This window comes from Balaenoptera musculus, chromosome 2 (genome assembly GCF_009873245.2).
Source record: "Balaenoptera musculus isolate JJ_BM4_2016_0621 chromosome 2, mBalMus1.pri.v3, whole genome shotgun sequence".
In the NCBI taxonomy this organism is placed as follows: Eukaryota; Metazoa; Chordata; class Mammalia; order Artiodactyla; family Balaenopteridae; genus Balaenoptera; species Balaenoptera musculus.
This window is the reverse complement of record NC_045786.1, coordinates 147,476,590-147,496,557: the sequence shown is the minus strand read 5'-3', so window position 1 is coordinate 147,496,557 and position 19,968 is coordinate 147,476,590. Positions and strand designations below refer to the sequence as shown.

Below are 19,968 nucleotides of genomic sequence, written 5' to 3'. Positions count from 1 at the left end.
CCTGAGGGTAAATCAGTGCCCCATCTTAAAGGGAAAGACTGAATTATTTTCTTAATCTCCTCTCAAAAGGAAACAAATTTTGTTTAAAACAAGGAGCCAAAGAACTGACTGGCTGTTTTGTTTATTTAAAGGAAAAACAATTGAAGCTCTGAATCAGGTGATTTTTAACTTAAAAAAAAAACAAAAAACAAAAAGCAAAAAACAAACAACCTCTTAACATGCTACTGTATGTTCCATAAACAAAGAAAGCAAAGTGGCCAAGTAGAGGTGTATAGGACAAGATAGTACCTCAGCCTGGGCCAAGCAGGGATTCAAGTAATTTATTTTTTTGAAGACCAGTGGCAGAGAGTCTCTTACTCAGGTTGCTAAAGGGAGAATGTCACAACAGAACTGACACCACTCCCTTCTCAAAAGCAACAAGGCATCTTGAAAGCTTAACTTCTTGGTGAAGTTTTATGGTTGGTGGCAGGATTTAGTTCCATGTGAAAAGACAGCTCGGTATGGGATGAAAACTCTTCAAAGGAAAACCTCCCCTCAACAGTCTTACTGAGAAACTTCAGCCAACAAATAATCAAATTCACTTTTGGGAGAAGTCTATCCCAAAATTGTGCAGTGGGAAGAGAGGTAGGTACAGTTACCCAGCCCACATTCACTGCTTTCTTCCTTGTCTGAATCAGATGGTAGTTGAATAGAAGCTCTCCTACAGTCATCTTCTAGGCCAGGAAAGATGAACAGAGGCAAAAGTGGGGTCCTGTCCTTCACAGATTCATTTTGGTTCTGGCAAACTGTGAGCCATAAGCATCCTGTTCCCACTGCATGCACTCTGGGTTCAGGTAGAGCTGCTCTTCCAGGAGTCAGCACCCATGCTCATGTCCGTCCTTCAGTTAAATCTCCTTGGTTTAGTAACTGTAAGAGATTAAAAACAAATCTGGAATAGTTACCAGTGAATAACAGGAAAAATAATTCATACTAAGTGACAGGTTTACAATTGGGGGTGGGGAACGCATTGCAGGGGTGAGTCAGGGACAGCTAGTTCCAAATCAGAAGACATGCACAGACTGATAGATCTCATTTATGTACTGGCCTTGGGACAGCACTTTGACCATTTGATGATGCTGGCATTCCTACTATAGCAGTAAAATATCCTGATAATAATAATTATCCTATAAGCCAAACTATTATTTGTGTAATCACATACTCACTAGTCAGTGATGGAGGAATCTATAACCACAGGGAAATCAGAACTGGTGGAACCAAAAATCTTACATCAGTCAGTTAGCCGAAGTACAGGCTGAAGGCTCAAGAAGAAGTAAAGGGAATGGAGTTCTACGTGAGAGCTACAACCCACTCATGAAAAATCCAGGGATTTCCTGGGCTTAAAATACCTTTCCTGTGATGAGGGAAGACAAGCCTGAGAGTCTCCAATAGGGTGGCAGCTACCGTGGACATTCTACTCTACATTCAAGGCTCCTGTTGAAAGGTGTTTTTGTATAATAATTGATGAAATTGGGTTCCATTTTATTATGAAAAGAAAATGAGATGGGAATAATACAGTGAAAACAGAATAAACATTGTTTGTTAAAATCTAATCAGATAAATTCTAGAGCTGGAGATATATTTATTTGGTGATCTTAATTTAGATGAAGGTAATTTACATAGTAGAATTCAATGGTATGGAATTTAAAGAAATTTAAAGAAAAATTTTAAACTTAGAGAAAGAAACCACAGATTTCAGTTGATACTGTGTGGTAGAGATTAGGAATGGTATATTTTTAATCTAGACCAAGATCCAGATGTTTACACTCAAACTTAGCAATGGCACTTTATGAGAAATGTTAAAGAATTTGTAATTTCTGTTTTCCTCCTTGTTTTATTTGGGAAATATTCTAAGATATAGTCAAAGCTAACTGGCAATCACTTATACTGGTTCTTGAATTCAAGAATGTGAAGTCAGTGTGGCTATGGAACCCCATTTGGGATGACCTTTAGTCCACAGAAGGTCAAAAGCCCTGGGGTCTCAGCTGGGTCTGCACAATGAGTCCTCTGTCTGATTCTCAGAAGACCTGGCCACACTGAGGAAAAATCAGAATTGTCCAATTTGAACCATCTGAGTGAGAGTTAACTTGTAGTTTTTCATACATTTTCCATGATAATTTCTGACACTTGTTCTTGGTAAGTTATTTTTATTTTTAGAGCATACTTACAGGAGTCCAATTAGAAGTGCATCAGCAGATTCTTACAGGTCTGATCTACAATGCATGGTGATCTTTAAAAAACAATTTGGAATGGGCATGTGTTGTTTTAAGGGTTGCTATTGCCTTCTCCTTCTCTGGCATCTGAGAATAATCCCTAAGGAGTCAATATTCCTCACTCACTGGAGGAACAGTCAGTTAGTACCTAGACCCCGGATGAGGAAGAGGATGAAGCCTGGAGCCTTTGGGGGCTTATAGCTTGAAAAAAAAATGAAGGTATTGGAGGATGTGATAAGCCCACCTTCAGAAGGAAAAGGAGGGGATGAGCAATGAAAATGCCTTGATGGGAGGAAGGTAATAATGGTAATAGTAAAGGAAAGACAAAAGAAGTGAGGCTCAGACAGAAGTTGTATTTGTAAATACATAAGGATCCATGAGGAAAAAGTGATAGTGAAGGATTTTCAACTACATCTAAGGGCAGCACTTTCCTCTTGTGGTGTTAATATTTTTCTATTAAGTGTCTGAGGCTTCCATTCTGAAACTGGGTACACAGGACTTAAAGGCCCTTTGTGTTCTCCTGGAGTGAAGGCCAAGTTTTCCTTTGTTTTTTTTTTTAGGTAGTCTGTGTTATTGTGTCTGCCTGAGGCTGTGAGTGAGCATCTCCCAGACAAGGACACGACACTCGGAAGCCAGCTACAGGTTCAAGAGAACAAATGTGCTACTACTGGACTTTCTGCATACACAAATCTGACCATGTCATACCCCATTTAAAACCATGCAGTGGCTCCCCAGTGCCCCCAGGATAAAATCATGTCCTATAAGGCCCTTAAAGAGAAGAACCAGCTTGTCTTTCCTGCTCTCATTTTTCCATCCCACACCAATCTCTCCATTCCTTGTCCATCACACTCAACCCTTTGTGGTTCCATAGTCGGGTGTGCTCCCTTCTCCTTTGTACACATTGCTACCTTTACGCCTGTTAAACTTCTTCCAATCCCTCCCACTTCTCCATCAAGATGATTACTATTCATCCCTCAGGTCTCAACTTAAACTCTAAAACTTATCCTGACTTCCCCCAAGACTAGCACTACTACCCTGTATAAAAATTGCCAGTTCATTGACCTGTTGCCCTTCCCATTCTAAACTCTCTGTACAGCACAACTCCAGGGGCACCATTTACATAGCTATGGAGTTATAAAAGGCAGAGGTCCTAACTCTGACTCTAAGCTCTTTGAGACAGAGATTATATTTTGTTTACTACTGTATAACTAGTACCCAGCAGAGTGCCTTGCACACATCAGGTACATAATATCTGTTGAATGAATTATCTTTATTCATCTGGCATTTATTTGGGGTAATCTGGAGTGCTTCAATTAAAAAAAGGTATTTAGCAGTATGGGAGAGAAAAACTCCAAAGTTTCAAATATAAAAAAAGAAAATGGGCTTCCCTGGTGGCGCAGTGGTTGAGAATCTGCCTGCCAATGCAGGGGACACGGGTTTGAGCCCTGGTCTGGGAAGATCCCACATGCCGCGGAGCAACTAGGCCCGTGTGCCACAACTACTGAGCCTGTGCGTCTGGAGCCCGTGCTCCGCAACAAGAGAGGCCGCGCACCGCAATGAAGAGTGGCCCCCGCTTGCCGCAACTAGAGAAAGCCCTCGCACAGAAATGAAGACCCAACACAGCCAAAAATAAATAAATAAATTAATTAATTAAAAAAAAAAAAGAAAACGTTGAGTGTTGTGGATTGGTATATCAGGATAATAATTTGTACTAGGTACAAAAAGAAGGGGATGACTTTCCTGAACTATTTCAGAGCAACCCAATAGTTAATAAAAGTATTTCTTTTATAGAAGAATCACAGTTAATAAAAGCAGAAGGAAAAAGAGAATAAGGTATCACTGTTTTGCAAGCCCTAATGAAAAACAGATCTAGGCCATGATCAGTAATGGTTGCCAAAACTTTTACATAACCCACTGGTCAATCTTGAGATCAGTGAGGAGAACAACCAAATATCATGTGTCTCCTGATGAGATGTAGTAGGAAGCAAGAGTACCACCTATAAAATATTCTTGCCGGGCTTCCCTGGTGGCGCAGTGGTTGAGAATCTGCCTGCCGATGCAGGGGACATGGGTTCGAGCCCTGGTCCGGGAAGATCCCACATGCCGTGGAGCAACTAAGCCCGTGCGCCACAACTACTGAGCCTGCGCGTCCGGAGCCGTGCTCCGCAAAGAGAGGCTGCGACAGTGAGAGTGAGAGGCCCGCGCACCGCGATGAAGAGTGGCCCCCGCTCGCCACAACTGGAGAAGGCCCTCGCACAGAAACGAACCAACACAGCCAAAAATAAATAAATTAAAAAAAAAAAAAAAAAAAAGAAATATTAAAAAAAAAAAAATTCTTGCCAAGAGGAAAAACAAACAGTAATCTAATCAAGCCTCTAAATGTAATTACCAGTTTTCAGGAAGTCTGTGGATAGAGAAAGAAATCAAACAACAAAAGGAGTCAATCAACCAAAATCAGAATGTGGGAAATGCTATAAGACAAACAACCCAATTCCTTAAATAGATAGCCATACTGAAAAAAAGAGGGGGAGGACTATTAGAGATAAAGAGAATTATTAACCAAATGCAATGTATAGGCTTTGTTTGAATTCTAATTCAAACCAACCAACCATAAAAAGATTCTTTCTGAGAAAAAATTTAGAAGGCTAAGAATCAGAGAATATCAATAAATTATTGTTAATTTTGTTGGGTATGATAAAGATATAGTTATGAAAAAATATCTGTTAGAGAAATATTTGCAGATGAAATGTCTATGATTTAAAATACTGCACTACAAATAAAACATCAACAGCAAACAGTAGGAAGGAAGTGATAAGAACAGTAGACAGTTAATTGTTGAAGATGGGTGACAAGTACATGGATCACTATACTATTCTCGTTCTCAGTATTTATACTCTTTGAAAACTTCCATAATAAAACATTTTAAATAGATAAACGAAGAGGGGAACAAATAAAGGAAGACTCCACAGGTGAGACATGTTCCAAAGCGGTTACCAGGAGAAGGTGACTTAGGGAAGAACCAATGATACCAAATAGCAAAAACTTTCAATATAACATAAGCAAGACTGAGACAATGGGTCGCAACGATGAATACAAGGAAAGGTCCTGGAAGAAACATTAACATGCATGCCCAGAGCCTTCTGATCCTGGATATCCTCAGAAATATTACAGAAAAGTTGAGACCATTCAATATAGGATGCAGAGTCATTTGAATGCTGTAACAGCGGACTGTGGTCTACAGGCTATAATGAAAGGAAAAGTGAAAGATACTATAACACCAAAGCCAGAATATACAGGCTTTGGCAAAAGCTTATGCATATGAAACGAGCTCATGAGGAAGTCATCTACCTCCACGACACAAGGCCAATAAAATATCCTAAGATTCTAGAAGCCCAACTGGTTTTCATTCTGTTTTCCAGGTCAGAGCCAAAAAAACAGAGTAAGGGGTGCTTAGAATCAATCTAAAAGCCCCTTTGATTTACATGATGGTTCTCACTCAACAAGCAAGTGGACACATTCTCATATGCCCAGTTGGTTCAGCCTGGTATCTCTGAGACAACTGGCCCTAGCAAAATGAATGATAATTATTTCTAATGATTTTGTCTCTATCTTTTTTGCTCAAGGACTACTTTGTCCCAGGATGTTATTTTCTTTATAAAATAAAAGCAGCATTTTCATCGCAAGTGAGGCAAGAACAGGAGGAGCCGATCTCATTAATTAGGGCATGTGTATCAAGGAAACTAGAGCTCAGAGTCCCAGCTGTGAATGACCAATCTCCCAATTCAGCAGACCCTAATACTCAGGTTCCTTTCAAACCTGGACTCATGCTTAGCTTAAGGTAAGATATTCTAATCAAAGTCTCCAGGAAAGGGAAATTGGAGAATTTTTTCAGATCCTCTGAAATAGATTCCCAATCATTCTCCACATTAATCTCCACAGAAACAAAGTAAGGGCAAGAGATAGTTTTACCTCCTGTGGATTTACGGCAGTTAAGACAGACACCTCATATGACTGCCTCCCTGACTGCATGGTCACCAAATGATGCGTCACATCAGGCACTGAAGACAGAGGACGTGGGGATCCTTCAGCAAGCACCTCTGAAACAGCAGAAAAATGTTTCAATGCAAAGTGAATCCACAGATCTACCTACCTACTTTCATTATCAAATCTCTCATTAAGAACTCTTAAAACTGTTCCCTGAAAAACTGAATCCCACATTCCTGTGTTTCTTCCAAATTAATTCCTGCCTGATAATCACTATCAGTGAATTTGGAAAGTATTACAAAAGGGGGATGGGAAGAAAAGGCAAGAAATCTTGATATAACAGCTGACCATTTTTCAGTATGCCAATTTAGAGTAATATGGCTTTAGCACTATTAACTGGATTAAAATTGCTTATGAATCAGGGAACCAGAGCCAACCCTTAAAGCAGTCACCAGTGATGGAAATAGTGCAATACGTGCTAGTCAAGAGCTTAAACCTGGCTCCAAAGTTCCTTCTCACTGTCTCTTCCTCCCTTGAGACTTTTCTCCTTAGTATCATTTATGAAACAGAAGAGGCTTATTGTGGAAGCACACTCTGGGCCTTGTAGGCTCCATATATAAGTTACACAAACATGGTCTTTATACCCAAAACTGACTGACTGCCACATGAGTAACGAAAACAAAGGATCTCAGACTTATTAAATGTTCATCAGCAGAATCACCACGAAGATCTTCTGGAAATTGCTTACACATAAACCACTTAGCTCTCAAATAAATTAAGAGTATCTTCTAGGGGCTTTCTAGCTTATATTGCTCTTCCAGGATACCACATAACTTAACGTTTGCTTATACACTATCTTCTTCTCACTCAATGTTGTTTCCCATATGTAAGTTTTGACTTCTCAACTAGATTTTAAGGTCCCTGTCTTCTACTTTTCTTTCCCATGGTGCCAGGTACACAGTAGGCACTGAATAAATGCATGCTGACCTCACCTGTTAAGTTTTTCAGAGAAGAGGGCCTGGCCTGTGTAACTTGGGTGAAATTTCTATACCAGAGAGGAGCAACTGTTTCCTAGAGAGCCCTTTCTTTTCTCCAGAAGATATGGCTTTTGAAGGTATGGAGAAATTGCTTTAATTCTCCTCTGTAAAACCTGGTTATGTTCTGTTTAAATATTTTAAAAGTTAAGTTCTTCCATAACTGCAATAGGAAAGATAGAAATAGTTGGGCTAGGATGCTAGGATTATGGATAATTTTCTTCTTAAAACTTTTTCTCTTTATTCTTTTGCAACATTATCTTTTCAATGAAAAAACTTTTTAAAATATTCACTTATCTACTCCAGAGACAACACAAATGCTACTCAATCATACCATTTCTACTCACAAGAAATGAACTTAATTAAAACCTCCATTTTGGAGACAACCCCATTCCTTAGTCCCTAGTTGCAGCCCATTTTCCCCAAATAAAGGAGAGTTGAAAGTCTTACCATCATCAACTCCTAGGATAGAATTGGTATTTGGTAGGTTCAAGGACTCTCCACCAAGGCTGGGCTGAGAATTCATAGACACCAGGTTTTTACTGGTTACTGAAGCCTCTTCAAGCAAACTACTGCCCATTAGTGGCTCAGCTGCACAGAGAATAGGATGTGAGAGACATACAGCAGTCAAGGCTGTGCCTGGTCCCCATTTTCCTTCACGAGAAGCTGGCTTTTTTTTTCAGAACTAAAAGTTAACCTGTATCTTGGATGCCACCTCCTCTATTTCACTTACTTTTGGGAAGCAAAAATAAACCTAGAAGGGAAGAGTTTGAGCCTCATGGATAAATACCCTTGCTTGTGATCAGCATCTGGATAACAAACATATAAAATGGGATGGGTGCATCCTTAGAAAGGAGTATTTAGAATAAAATAATTGATTAATGAAAGACATGGAAAGGAATAATAATAAAAACGTATTATCAAATTTAAGCTAGGGTAAAAAGGGGGTCATGACTGATAAGTAAAAAATGCTTAAACTCTTGTCATACAGAAATCTTCATCACAGTGACAATCAAATGATGGTTCATGGATCAGCACTAGTTACCATCAAACTCACTAGAGGAACTTTCAAAACTATAGACTCCGGGATTTTACTACCAAGTAATCTCATTTATCAGGTTGTTTTGTTTTGCTGGGGGAGAGGGGTGGACAAGCAATACACAATATATGTTTTAAAAGCTTGCAAACGATTTTACTGTATAGTTACATTTGGAAACCACTAGTCCATCAAATGAGACCAATCTCTCTACCCAAAATAGAATCAGAAAATTTCCACATCAGACAGGCCAGTTATTTGGCTTTTGGAACCCCCAAAATATAGCCCTCCACTATACCCTCTTCTCCTTACCAGTTTGTTCCTGCTCTTGACTCCCAGCTGCTCCCATCTGCAAGTGATGCTTTCTCATGTGCACATTCCTGCTCCCACTCTGAGAGAAGGTCTTCCCACAGACTTGACACTGATGTGGCTTCTCTCCTGAAACACAGACCAGGTTAAGACAGGGGAGCCAAAAAGACAGGTACATTTCTGACAGCAAGAGAATGGACTCAAGCCCTAGATGGAGAAGCCCAGAGGATGTTAAACTAAACATAAAGAGGCTACTCCTTCTCCCATTTCGCACCTTCCCCCAGCCTCTCAACCTTCAGTACACAGGGGAAGGCTGGAAAGTACACCAGGAGGGCTTAGCACACTCACTGCTCCCAGCCTCCAGTACTCTCTAGACCCACTGTACTGCTGCTTCCACAAAACAACTTCTCTGGTATAAGATCATGGTAGACACACAGAATATTTACTTCCCTTTTCAGATACAGTCTTCCATGGACCTCAAGGACATGCACTAGCCTCAAGGATTCCAACCCTGGATTCATAATATACCTTTATCCCGTTTCCTGCCACAACTCTCAGTCTTCAACGTTCACACTGGTGGTTCTTCTACACAATGATCTGAACTATCCCTTAGGTCCTCAAGTCTGAAACCCTCAACTTCTATCCCACCTACCCAGACAACCACACTTAGAGCGGGGTCAAAATCTTACGCCAAAGAACAAAAACAAAAACAAAAAAAACCCTTATGCCTACAGGGGACTAGTAGATAGCAAAACTAAGTGAAATGACCAGAAAATTTCCAGAAGAGGCAGAATATATAGAGACAGAAAGCTGGTCATTGACTGCCTGGATCTGGGGGTGGGAGCAGGAACTAACAGCAAAGGGGCACAAAGGAACTTTTGGTGTGATGCAAGTGTTCTAAAACTGGATTGTGGTGGTGATTGTACAATCCTATATATTTTCTAAAAATCACTGATGTGTATACTTACAATGGGTGAACTTTAAGGTATGTGCATTATAGGTCCAAAAGCTGTTAAAAAATAACTATAATGGATTGAAATACAGTGAATATGTAGAAACACATGAATTCAAGATAATACTAATGAGAGAGAGAGAGAAAAAAGCAGTGAAAATGACACTACTAGAAGTAACCAGAGTACCAATTTCTTACTCTGAAAACTCACAGTTAAAAGAATTACACATTTATCCTGCCTTTCGTGTACAAATTACCAAATAGCCCTAGTTGATAGAGACCCATTATACAGAAGAATTCCGGCTAACAAATGTGAATGAATAATAGAATTAGAAAAATAACATTTTACAACCCTGCTGAAATAACGAATTCAGGCGTTATTCAGAGATGAAACCATAAGGCTGCTAGGGAACATTACAATGTGGGGATCAGGGTGTTACCACCTGAACCAACTGATCAATTTTGACAACTAAGCTCTGTATGCCTCTTGATGTGATGCAAAATGAAACACAACCACCTATAACAAAACCTTGCCAAAATCTTTGAACCTTTGAAGCTTTTAGGAAATACAGGGGAACAAGTTAAATGACAGAAAAGGAGGCAAACCAACAAATCCAGAACGTGGGATGAGCTACAGGACCAACTGACTCTGTTGTGCAATAAGTCTATAGCATGAAAAACAAAAAGTACAGATAGATCTAGATTCAAGAAGACTTACTAGCCAAGTGCAACGAGTGGACCTTGTTGGATCCTGATTTAAACAAAGCCACTTTAAAAGACATTTTTGAGACAATTGGAAAAAAATTAAACATGGAGTGAATCTCAGATAAAACCAAGGAGTTATTGTTTGATAGATATGATAACAGCATTATTGTTATGTATAAAAGTATTTTTCTCTACTTTTATGTATGTTTGACAAAATTTTACATAATAAAATAAAGAACAGTAAAATGAAAACACTCTACAAGCCAAGCAAAACACATCTGGAAGTCCACATCTAACCCACAGGCTATCAGTTTGCTATCTCTGCTTAGAATCTGTCATCATATTAAAAAACTGCTCTACCCCTAGGATCTCAGCTTTGAAATTCACATCCCTGACTGATTATACCTCTCCAACTCCCCTGCTCCCACTGAACTGTTTTGCTGTCTTCATGATAAATAACTTCTAGTTCCTTCTCCCCACTCCTCCCATTCTGGCTTCCCTTTGCTTCCCATGGCTAGCCATTTGAACAATTACCAGATTCCATTTTAGAATCTCTCTCCACTTTGAGTTCACTTCTGCCTTGGCAAGTCTCTGCTCTGAATAACTCCATGGACCATATCTGACGTAACTTACAAAGTACCCAGTGTAGTGCCAAATAAATTTGTTGATTCCCTCAGAAAAAGGTCTCAATTAGAAAGCAGTTCAATGGCTCAGCTGAAAATAATAATAATTAGATACTTTCTCCTTGATTATATGGCCCTTTGAATGCAAGCATCAAGGGCCTCGATTTCTGATTTTGTCAGGATAGGGAGGAAACTTTACAGTGAACAGTTTGTTTCTCTTTAGATTTCTTTATACCACTACCCTAACCTTTTACCCTTTTGGCTCTCCATCTTCCCTGAAATCTATGAATGGCACAGGTTCTAGTACCTGAGTGAACCACCAAATGTTTTCGAAGACTAGAATACTCAGCAAAGGAACGGCCACATCCTTGGGCTTCACAAAGGAAAGGCTTCTCTCCTAGAGACAGAAAATAAGATAAAGACTCAGTCTTCTGATGAACTATTATTCTCTTTTCCCATCAATCTTTTCCTGTTTCCAACGACTTACTCTGATTTCCTGAATTCATGCTATATAATTTCAACCGGACTATCCAGCAGGTGTCACCTCTCAGTGATCTCCTAGTACACAGCCCTGCAGACAGCCCTCCCCTTTACTTTAGAGTAGCTGCCTCTGAGCATAATACTTCCTTCTCCCTCCTCACGGGCTGAGCCCCAGCTGCACTGCGCTACCTTCTTTGGTGATCCCATCCCTTCTGAGGATATCAGGAAAACAGTGTATACGCTCTCAGGATTTTTACCTTACATCAATTCTCTTTAAGGTTGAGTTTCTAGATCCATTTAAGAGTACAGATTTTTAAAGGTTATAAAATAGGTATTACATAATCCCATCTTATAAAAGCAAACAAAAAGCAAACAGCTGTTTAGTGAGAGGTACACAGAAAAATCTCACAATGTGTTAACAGTAGTTATATCCTGATAGTGGTATTATGATTTATTTTCTTCTTGTGCTTTTCCGTAATTTTCATTTTCTACAGTATTACTTTGTTATTTTAAAAATCAAAGATGCATGGTGAAAACTGAATGAGGTCTGTAGACTAACTGACAGTACTGTTGACTTTCTGGTTTTGATATTGTACTATGGCTACATAAGATGTCACTTCTGAGTGGAAGCTGGGTGAAGCACATACAGAACTCTTTGTACTCTTTGTGACTTCTCATGAGTCTATAATTGTTTCAAAATAAAAAGTGAAAAAAATCAGAGATGCAGTCCATATCTCCCAAGGGTCACAACCTAGTGAGAGATAAACGTATTCATAAATGACTTTAATTCTGGTATAAAAAAGTGCTATATGCAATTATAAAGGGGAGGAATTCTTACTGTGGTAACTTCTCTTTTTAAAGAAGCTGAATTTAAGCTGCTCTTTAAAGATGACAAGGATGAAAGGAAATTTCAGGCATAAGGACTAGTATGAGCACAGCCTTGAAACTGAGAGCGCCCAAAGCAAGTTCAGAAAACGACAAGTGTGAAATAAGTATATATATTGGTCTTTGCCCCAGTTTCCTGACACACAGCTTCAAAACCCTTGTACACAGGGGTGCTAGGAGAATTTTTTGTTCTAACATTTAATCTTGGATCCTAGCTCCTGATGCAGAGCTCCTGAACCCCTTGTAATTTTTTAAGTGACATGAGCACTAGGATAATCTGTTGTTCTAATATTTGGTCTTTGACAGTGATTCCTGACACAGAGTTCCTAACCCCTTAGAATTTACTGGGTGACAGCAGTGTCTCTTCTAATGAGGTGACTCTTGGTGGGCTCCTGGATGGGGGCAAGTCACCAGAAAGACCAAGCCATGATTAGAAGCTTGAGATTTTCAGCCCTACCCCCATTTTCCAGAGAGGAGAGAGGGCCTGGAAATGGATTAATCATCAATCATGCCTACGTGATGAAACCTCCATAAAAATTCCAAAAGTACAGGGTTCAGAGAGCCTCTGGGCTGGTGAACATGTCTATGTGCCAAGAGAGTGGCACACCCCAACTCCACAGGGACAGAAGCCCCCGTGCTTGGGACCGTCCCAGACCTCGCCCTGTGTATCTCCGTGTCTGGCTGCTCACCCGTATCCTTTATCATATCCTTTATTACACAATAAACTGGTAAACATGTTTCCCTGAGTTCTGTGAGCTGTTCTAGCAAATAATTGAATCTGGGGCGGGGTCATGGGAACTCCAATTGGTAGCCAAGTCAGAGGTTGTGAGTAGCCTGGGGACTTGCTACTTGCAATAGACATCTGAAGTAGGTGGCAGTCTTGTGGGGCTGAGCCCTTAACCTGTGGGATCTGACGCTGTTTCCAGATAGTGTCAGAATTCAGTTAACTTATAGACACCCACCTGGTGTCACAGAGACTTGCTTGGTGTGGGAAAACACATTTGGTGTCAGAACTGTTATGAGTGTGACAGTGTGAGACAGTAAAGGAGAAAAACAGAAACTCAGCAAGTAAGGCTGGCATGCTGACAATACAGGAGCTGGGCCCTGAAGGAGGGAGGAGCACAGCTCTAGATGATACTGTTCTTTCAGACTATACCACACAGTTCAATGTTTGTGATTTTCCAGTGGTCTGTAACTTTTTGGAAAGCGTTATCTGTATACTCACACTAACCCCAGAATGCCAGGCACTCCAAAAGTCACCAAATGAATGAACAATATATTCATACATATGATAGAATAAACATCAGGAAAACAGAAAATTGCAGTTAATAAATAAGGTTAAATGTTTAACAAGATGAACTCAAGAACCTCAGAAAAAGATTTCAAAAAAGATTCATCAGAATCTAGTGGCAGGAATCTCATCAAGCTGCCTTAAGTTAGATGGCCTTCCTATTTGGAAACTGAGAGGATGGTGATTTTGCTGCGATAAAGAAGAGGAGGAGTCAGGAGGCAATGCTACATAATGGTTGAGCATGAGCCAGTTAGCCCTGAGTTCAAGTCTTGGCACTACCACTTACCAGTATGGGGAAGATATTTAAAACCTATGAGAATCAGTTTTTTAATCTATAAAATTAACATAATACAACCTCAAAAGATTATTTTGAGGATTAGATGAAATGATACAAGTTAAATATATTTAAGCATAGTGCCTGGCACACAGTAAGTCCTCACAGTAAGCCACTAAAATTGGCAGCTTTAATTACTACTGTTACTACTAATAAAGATCTGAGGTCAATTTTGACATTTGAGATAAAATGAGTTGTCAGCACTTGAAAATAAAATCCTTGCAAGAGCTCTGGAGTCAGATCAGAATTCAAATGCCAGTTCTACCATTTCCTAGCTGCATAATGTTGGGCAAGTTACTTAACCCTCTAACCTTCTGTTTCTCCATCAATAAACTCAGTATCTAAAGCATAAAGGTACCTTGAAGATTAAATGAGATAATGTATATGTGCTTGGTACATATTAAATTGCCTTAATAAATGCTTTTTATTATTATTTTTTTAAATTTATTTATTTTTGGCTGCGTTGGGTCTTTATTGCTGCACGTGGGCTTTCTCTAGTTGCGGTGAGCAGGGGCTACTCTTCATTGTGGTGCGCGGGCTTCTCATTGCGGTGGCTTCTCTTGTTCTGGAGCACGGGCTCTAGGCGTGTAGGCTTCAGTAGTTGTGGCTCACGGGCTCTAGAGCGAAGGCTCAGTAGTTGCGGTGCACGGGCTTAGTTGCTCCGCGGCATGTGGGATCCTCCCGGACCAGGGCTCGAACCCGTGTCCCCTACATTGGCAGGTAGATTCTCAACCACTGCACCACCAGGGAAGTCCTAACTTTTATTATTATATTAATTATTGAGATTCAGATCTGTGAGACATCCAGGAAGAAATGATTAAATTGAAGCCTGAGACTGCAATGAGACAGCACATCGAGTAAAATGGGAGAAACCCAAAATTCTGAAATTGGTCAACAATTAGATTAACAAGGCAGAGCTAGCAAGAGTCAGAATGAAGAGAGAAAATCAGGTCACACTCTGAATAAAAGAAAGCATTTTAAAATATGTTCACTTTTATCAAATGCTACAAAGATGACAAGTGGCACAAGGATGAAGAGGTTACTGAATTTAATAAGGCACAGTGAATTCTACTACTTTCCTTAACTATTCAGCTAGATGTTTTTCCTGTTCTTTTATTCAAACTGCTTTCTTGGAGCAAGAATACTCTTTCAAGAAAGAGCTGAGGGGCTTCCCTGGTGGCACAGTGGTTGAGAATCCGCCTGCCAAGGCAGGGGACACAGGTTCGAGCCCTGTTCTGGGAAGATCCCACATGCTGAGGAGCAACTGAGCCCGCGTGCCACAACTACTGAAGCCCACACACCTAGAGCCCATGCTCTGCAACAAGAGAAGCCACCGCAATGAGAAGCCCGTGCACCACAACTAAGAGTAGCCCCCGCACGCCACAACTAAAGAAAGCCCAAGTGCAGCAACAAAGACCCAACACGGCCAAAAATTAAATAATAAATAAATAGAAAGAAAGAAAGAAAGAGCTGAGAACAGAGCTATTCTGCCCTAAAATATATCCAGTGGTAATGTCAATCTAGAGGGAATCATAGGGACATGCGTAGAACAAAGGTGGCTTCAGCTTGGGTTTCACTTTTTAAATGCCATTTATTTGTACCTGCTGTCATTTTAGCAATGCAAGGATAAACAAGGAAGAGAAAGAGAAAGTGGGAAGAATAGTTACACATCCTACGGTAGTAGTCTGGGTTCAGTGATTAAGCTCTGGCAAGAGACTTAGCACAGCTGGGCCAAGTGGCTTGGAAAGTCACCCTTAAGCTTTTAGATTAAGAAATCAGGATATCTTTCTCTTGCTCCGTTGATATTAACATGCTGTTTGACTCAGGACAAGTCACTTCTCCATTCTGTTTCTCAGGTTGTGAGGCTCTTAACAAGAAAGTAAACTCAAAGTCGGGGATTAATCTTAGCTTTTGTATTTCCCCTCACCTTACCCCCCATTTAGTGCCTAGAGCAGAATCTGTGTGGTTTGTGTAACTCAATAAATGGTAATGACCAAAACTACAACTGTGTTAAGTTCGAAGATATTTGGAAAGGCTCATTTCTGTCCATATATGATCATATCATCGTTATCAGTGATGGTCTTATATCCCTTCCTACTTAAGGCTACCAGAGACAGAAATCAAACTGTCCATTCTCACACAGAGGTGACAATAAATGTTACTGAAAGAACTGAAAAGTGCCATGAGGCATTTGAAAAAAAGAAATTTCATCCTCAGAGTTCTAGCAACAACCCCAACCTTCGTCTCCTAAGGACAGCCAGCAGGCCCCGAGCCAAGCAGTAGACGGCCTGCGGGAATGCTGGGGAGGCACACACCTGTGTGGATGCGCAGGTGGTTCTTCAGGTTTCCAGCTGTAGTGAACTGCTTACCACAGTTAGACTCGGGGCACATGAAGGGCTTCTCCCCATTGTGGGTCCTCATGTGCACCTTCAGCCTCTGCAGTACATAGAAGCTTTTCCCACAACCTGCTGCAGGGCAGATAAAGGAGCGGTCGTTTCTGGGGAAAAAAAAAAAATCACATACGCAACAATGCCTGAAAATGCTCTTTGCTAGAGAGGACAAGTCAAAGCTCCTACTGACTCTCAAGGCAGACAGTAAATCCCAAATCTAGATGTATCAGGATCACCTGAAGTTTGTTAAAACTACAGATGCCCTACTTCTTGAAATACTGATTTCACAGGTTTAGAGTGGGGCTTAAGCTTATGTATAATTTTTGAGTTCTCCAAGACATTATGTTTTATGATGAGATTTGAGAACTCTTGCTCTAAGATATTTAGGTGCCAAATGTTTTATTAAATATTTGTGAAGAACAAGGTAAATGAGACAATGCAAATGTTTCTATTAAAGAACAAAAGACATCTTAACCACAAGTCAGCTGGAGCCCCTGCTTTCCTTTAATCTGTCAAGTGGGGGGACTTCTGTCAAGTTCCTTCAGAAGCATCAACTTTCTTAAGCTCCAAGTATGGAATCTCAGGTTTGCTCACCGATGAGTTTTGAGGTGGTACTTAAAGTGAGCTGGCCACACAAACGTCCGGTCACAGCCTTCAACTGTACACTTGAGCTTCTTCTCCATTTGAGGAAGGGGCCCAGAATCTTTCGGTTGCCCATCACCAGAACCAAGGTGGACATTTTCTCCTGTAACAGAGTCACATATTTGTAATCTAGGGAAGGATTCCACTCAGATACTTTGGTTCAAACAATAAAGCCACTCCTAGTGATCATTAATCACATATCGATCTTCATCTTCCCCAGCTCTCTTTGCATTCATTTAACAGAAGTGAGAGGGCTCTATATCCCCATCCCCTTACTTAATCCACAGAACTACAAAAAGCCACAAGACTAGGCCTCTTTGGCAAATGTAAGAAATATCCAAAATGGTTTCATATCAAAAAGCAGAGTTCAACCTATTTTGCATTACAGATTGGTAAGGGAGCAGGTATGTCAACACCAGGAGTGGGGTCCAATAGAAGATGACTTAAAGCTCTAGGTAATAAAAACTTGTATTTTAAGGAGAAGCAGCCAGTCTGGCTTAGTTGTGAACTTACAGTAGTAATTTCTTTTGTAGATGGCCATTCTTAGATTTCTATCTTCTGAAGTCAATTTGGCTGTTTCTATCGTTCTAGAGAATAAGAATCACCTTCTAATTTCCTGTACCACCCCTCCTTAGTTACAAAATATCTAAGAATGCAAAAACTCAGCTCATTTTCAAATTTCTTACCACATTTTTAAAAGTTAGAGATAATACCTGCTCAAGTTTTTTGTTCAATAGAATAAAAGGAGGGGAGGAGAGGAGCATATGGTGCAGTGACTTCCTTAAATTTAAACGAAATCAGTTAACTGAATCTTTAAATAAATTCCGGATTAGCAGGTGGTGCACCCTTTCTTTCATTTTCTTCAATTCATAGTTGGACATCAATAGAGAAAAACATTCACAACCACTTAATTCTGTTATAAACATATGGAGTTTATCTTTCCACTACATATACCTTAGGAATAAGATTCATATTTCCAAATTTCCCTCTCAAAAGCCAAGAGTAGGATAATATGTTATACCTATCACACTCCCGGGAACCTGACAGTTGGTCAAAGGCAGTTTCTGTCCCATCTATTAACCTTACTTTCTTCCTGCCCTACATTCTCCTTGCTGTACTTCACCAAACGCTAATCATAAAACTAATTGCTCCAAGGTCAGAGCGGAACCTAAGATGCCTTTTGCTAGTTAATATTAATTAACTTGTTCTTTTTAAATATTGTCCCACATAGTTTTTTTGTTTGTTTAATTGAAACATGGGTAAATTTTAAACAGCACAGAAGTGCATATACTGTAAGGAAAATTTCCCACTAACTCAAGAGCTCCAGCTAATTAATTTCTAATGAAAGGTCTGTAGAAACCCATGCTAATCCAGAGATTTAAACCAGTGACAGGACTTCCCTGGTGGCGCAGTGGTTAAGAATACGCCTGCCAATGTGGGGGACACGGGTTTGAGCCCTGGTCTGGGGAGATCCCACATGCCACAGAACAACTAAGCCCGTGTGCCACAACTACTGAGCCTGCGCTCTAGGACCCACATGCCGCAACTACTGAGCCCACGTGCTGCAACTACTGAAGCCCGTGCGCCTAGAGCCCATGCTATGCAACAAGAGAAGCCACCGCAATAAGAAGCCCGCGCACTGCAACGAAGAGTAGCCCCCGCTCGCTGCAACTAGAGAAAGCCTGCGCGCAGCAACCAAGACCCAATGCAGCCAAAAAATAAATGAAATTAAAAAAAAAAAAAAAAGTATAAACTGATGACAGTTGGGGCTTCATGCATTCAATTTTGTAGATATCAATACAATGAGAACATTGATATAATCATATAACGGGGGGGAAAAAATCCTTCAGAAAAGAGTGACCTGTCGTATTTTGAGTCATTATAAAATTTCTCAAAGTGCTCCCTAAATTACTTCGTTTTTGAAAACAAAGCACTGTTTGCAGAAGACAGATTAGCTTAAAATGACCTCAGCCAATGATAGTTTTGGATATTTAGAGGTCATCTGATGAAATGGTTTCTCCCTCCCTCACCCCCCAAGAAAAGAGAGAGCAAGAGAGACAAAGAAACTCAACACCTTATATGGTACATGTTGAATAACACTGTAAACACATTAAAGATCCTACAGTTATGTGGGCAAGGTCTTTGCATTTGGGATATAATTTCCCGTGAAAGTAGTACTGTATAGAGCAGGTCAGTAAACTTTTCCTGTAAAGGGGCAAAGAGCAGATATTTTTGGCTTTGAGGGCCATATGGTCTCTGTCACAACTACTCAACTTTGCCACAGGATCAGCCATAGACAATTAGTAATTAAAGGGCATGCCTGTGTTCCAATACAACTTTATTTACAAAACAGGTGGTTATTTGGTCCTTTGCTGACTCCTGATATACAGCATCACACACAAAATTAAAATATTTCTGTATTTCAACTTAGATGGAAGTGATAGTATGTCTGTGGTAATGACACTATGTACCTTATCTCAATAATTTTTTTGTATTACCTTAATTGTCACAGGTTAATGAGAAAATACAGAGACAGACCTAAAACAAAAAATATTATGGCATGCTACACAAGCAAAGGTTTTGCAGTGGTTTAGGAGTGGTGTGAATAGAGCGATGTTCCCCAAGCTTTAACATGCATCATAACCACAATGAGGGCTTACTAAAAACTTCCAAGTTTCTGATTCAGTAAGATGAGACCTGATAATTTGCATTTCTAAATTACTGGTGATGCTGATGATCCAGGGACCACACTTTGAAAATTACTGGATAGAAAAAAAGTGGCACAGAGTAAATAGTACAGGCATGCTGAACTCAAAAGAAACCACACTATACCCTATTTGGATATTTAGGTCTTCTGGTGAATCGGTTCCACCCTCCCTGCCCTGCCCTGCCCACCCCCAACCCCCAAAAAAGCAGCACTATGGTAGCTGCTAATTGCTAAATCGCCATGAGCAGCAATTTAGTTTCAGCAAAACATTATCATCTGCCACACTGACTTAAAATTAATTTTATTTTTATTGGTTTTGTAGTTTTATTTCTATTAATTGATAAAAC

General features: G+C 40.1%; 1 protein-coding gene across 5 annotated transcripts in view; it reads right to left on the bottom strand.

The window, feature by feature from the left end:
* Window positions 1–102: 102 nt before the first annotated feature.
* Window positions 103–19,968, bottom strand: part of ZNF410 (zinc finger protein 410) — a 39,609-nt gene continuing 19,743 nt past the window's right edge. For 2 of the 5 annotated variants that reach the window (XM_036842960.1, XM_036842957.1), the window contains 7 exons: window positions 16,867–17,017; window positions 16,198–16,379; window positions 11,200–11,289; window positions 8,616–8,741; window positions 7,718–7,858; window positions 6,219–6,346; window positions 306–906 (listed from right to left, as the gene is read on the bottom strand). In XM_036842960.1, the coding sequence (XP_036698855.1) occupies window positions 868–906; window positions 6,219–6,346; window positions 7,718–7,858; window positions 8,616–8,741; window positions 11,200–11,289; window positions 16,198–16,379; window positions 16,867–17,017 (857 nt within the window). In that variant the 3' untranslated portion in view covers window positions 306–867. Of the gene's footprint in view, window positions 907–6,218; window positions 6,347–7,717; window positions 7,859–8,615; window positions 8,742–11,199; window positions 11,290–16,197; window positions 16,380–16,866; window positions 17,018–19,968 lie in introns of all 5 variants that reach the window. The other 3 variants (XM_036842956.1, XM_036842958.1, XM_036842959.1) reach the window with 3 other exon arrangements.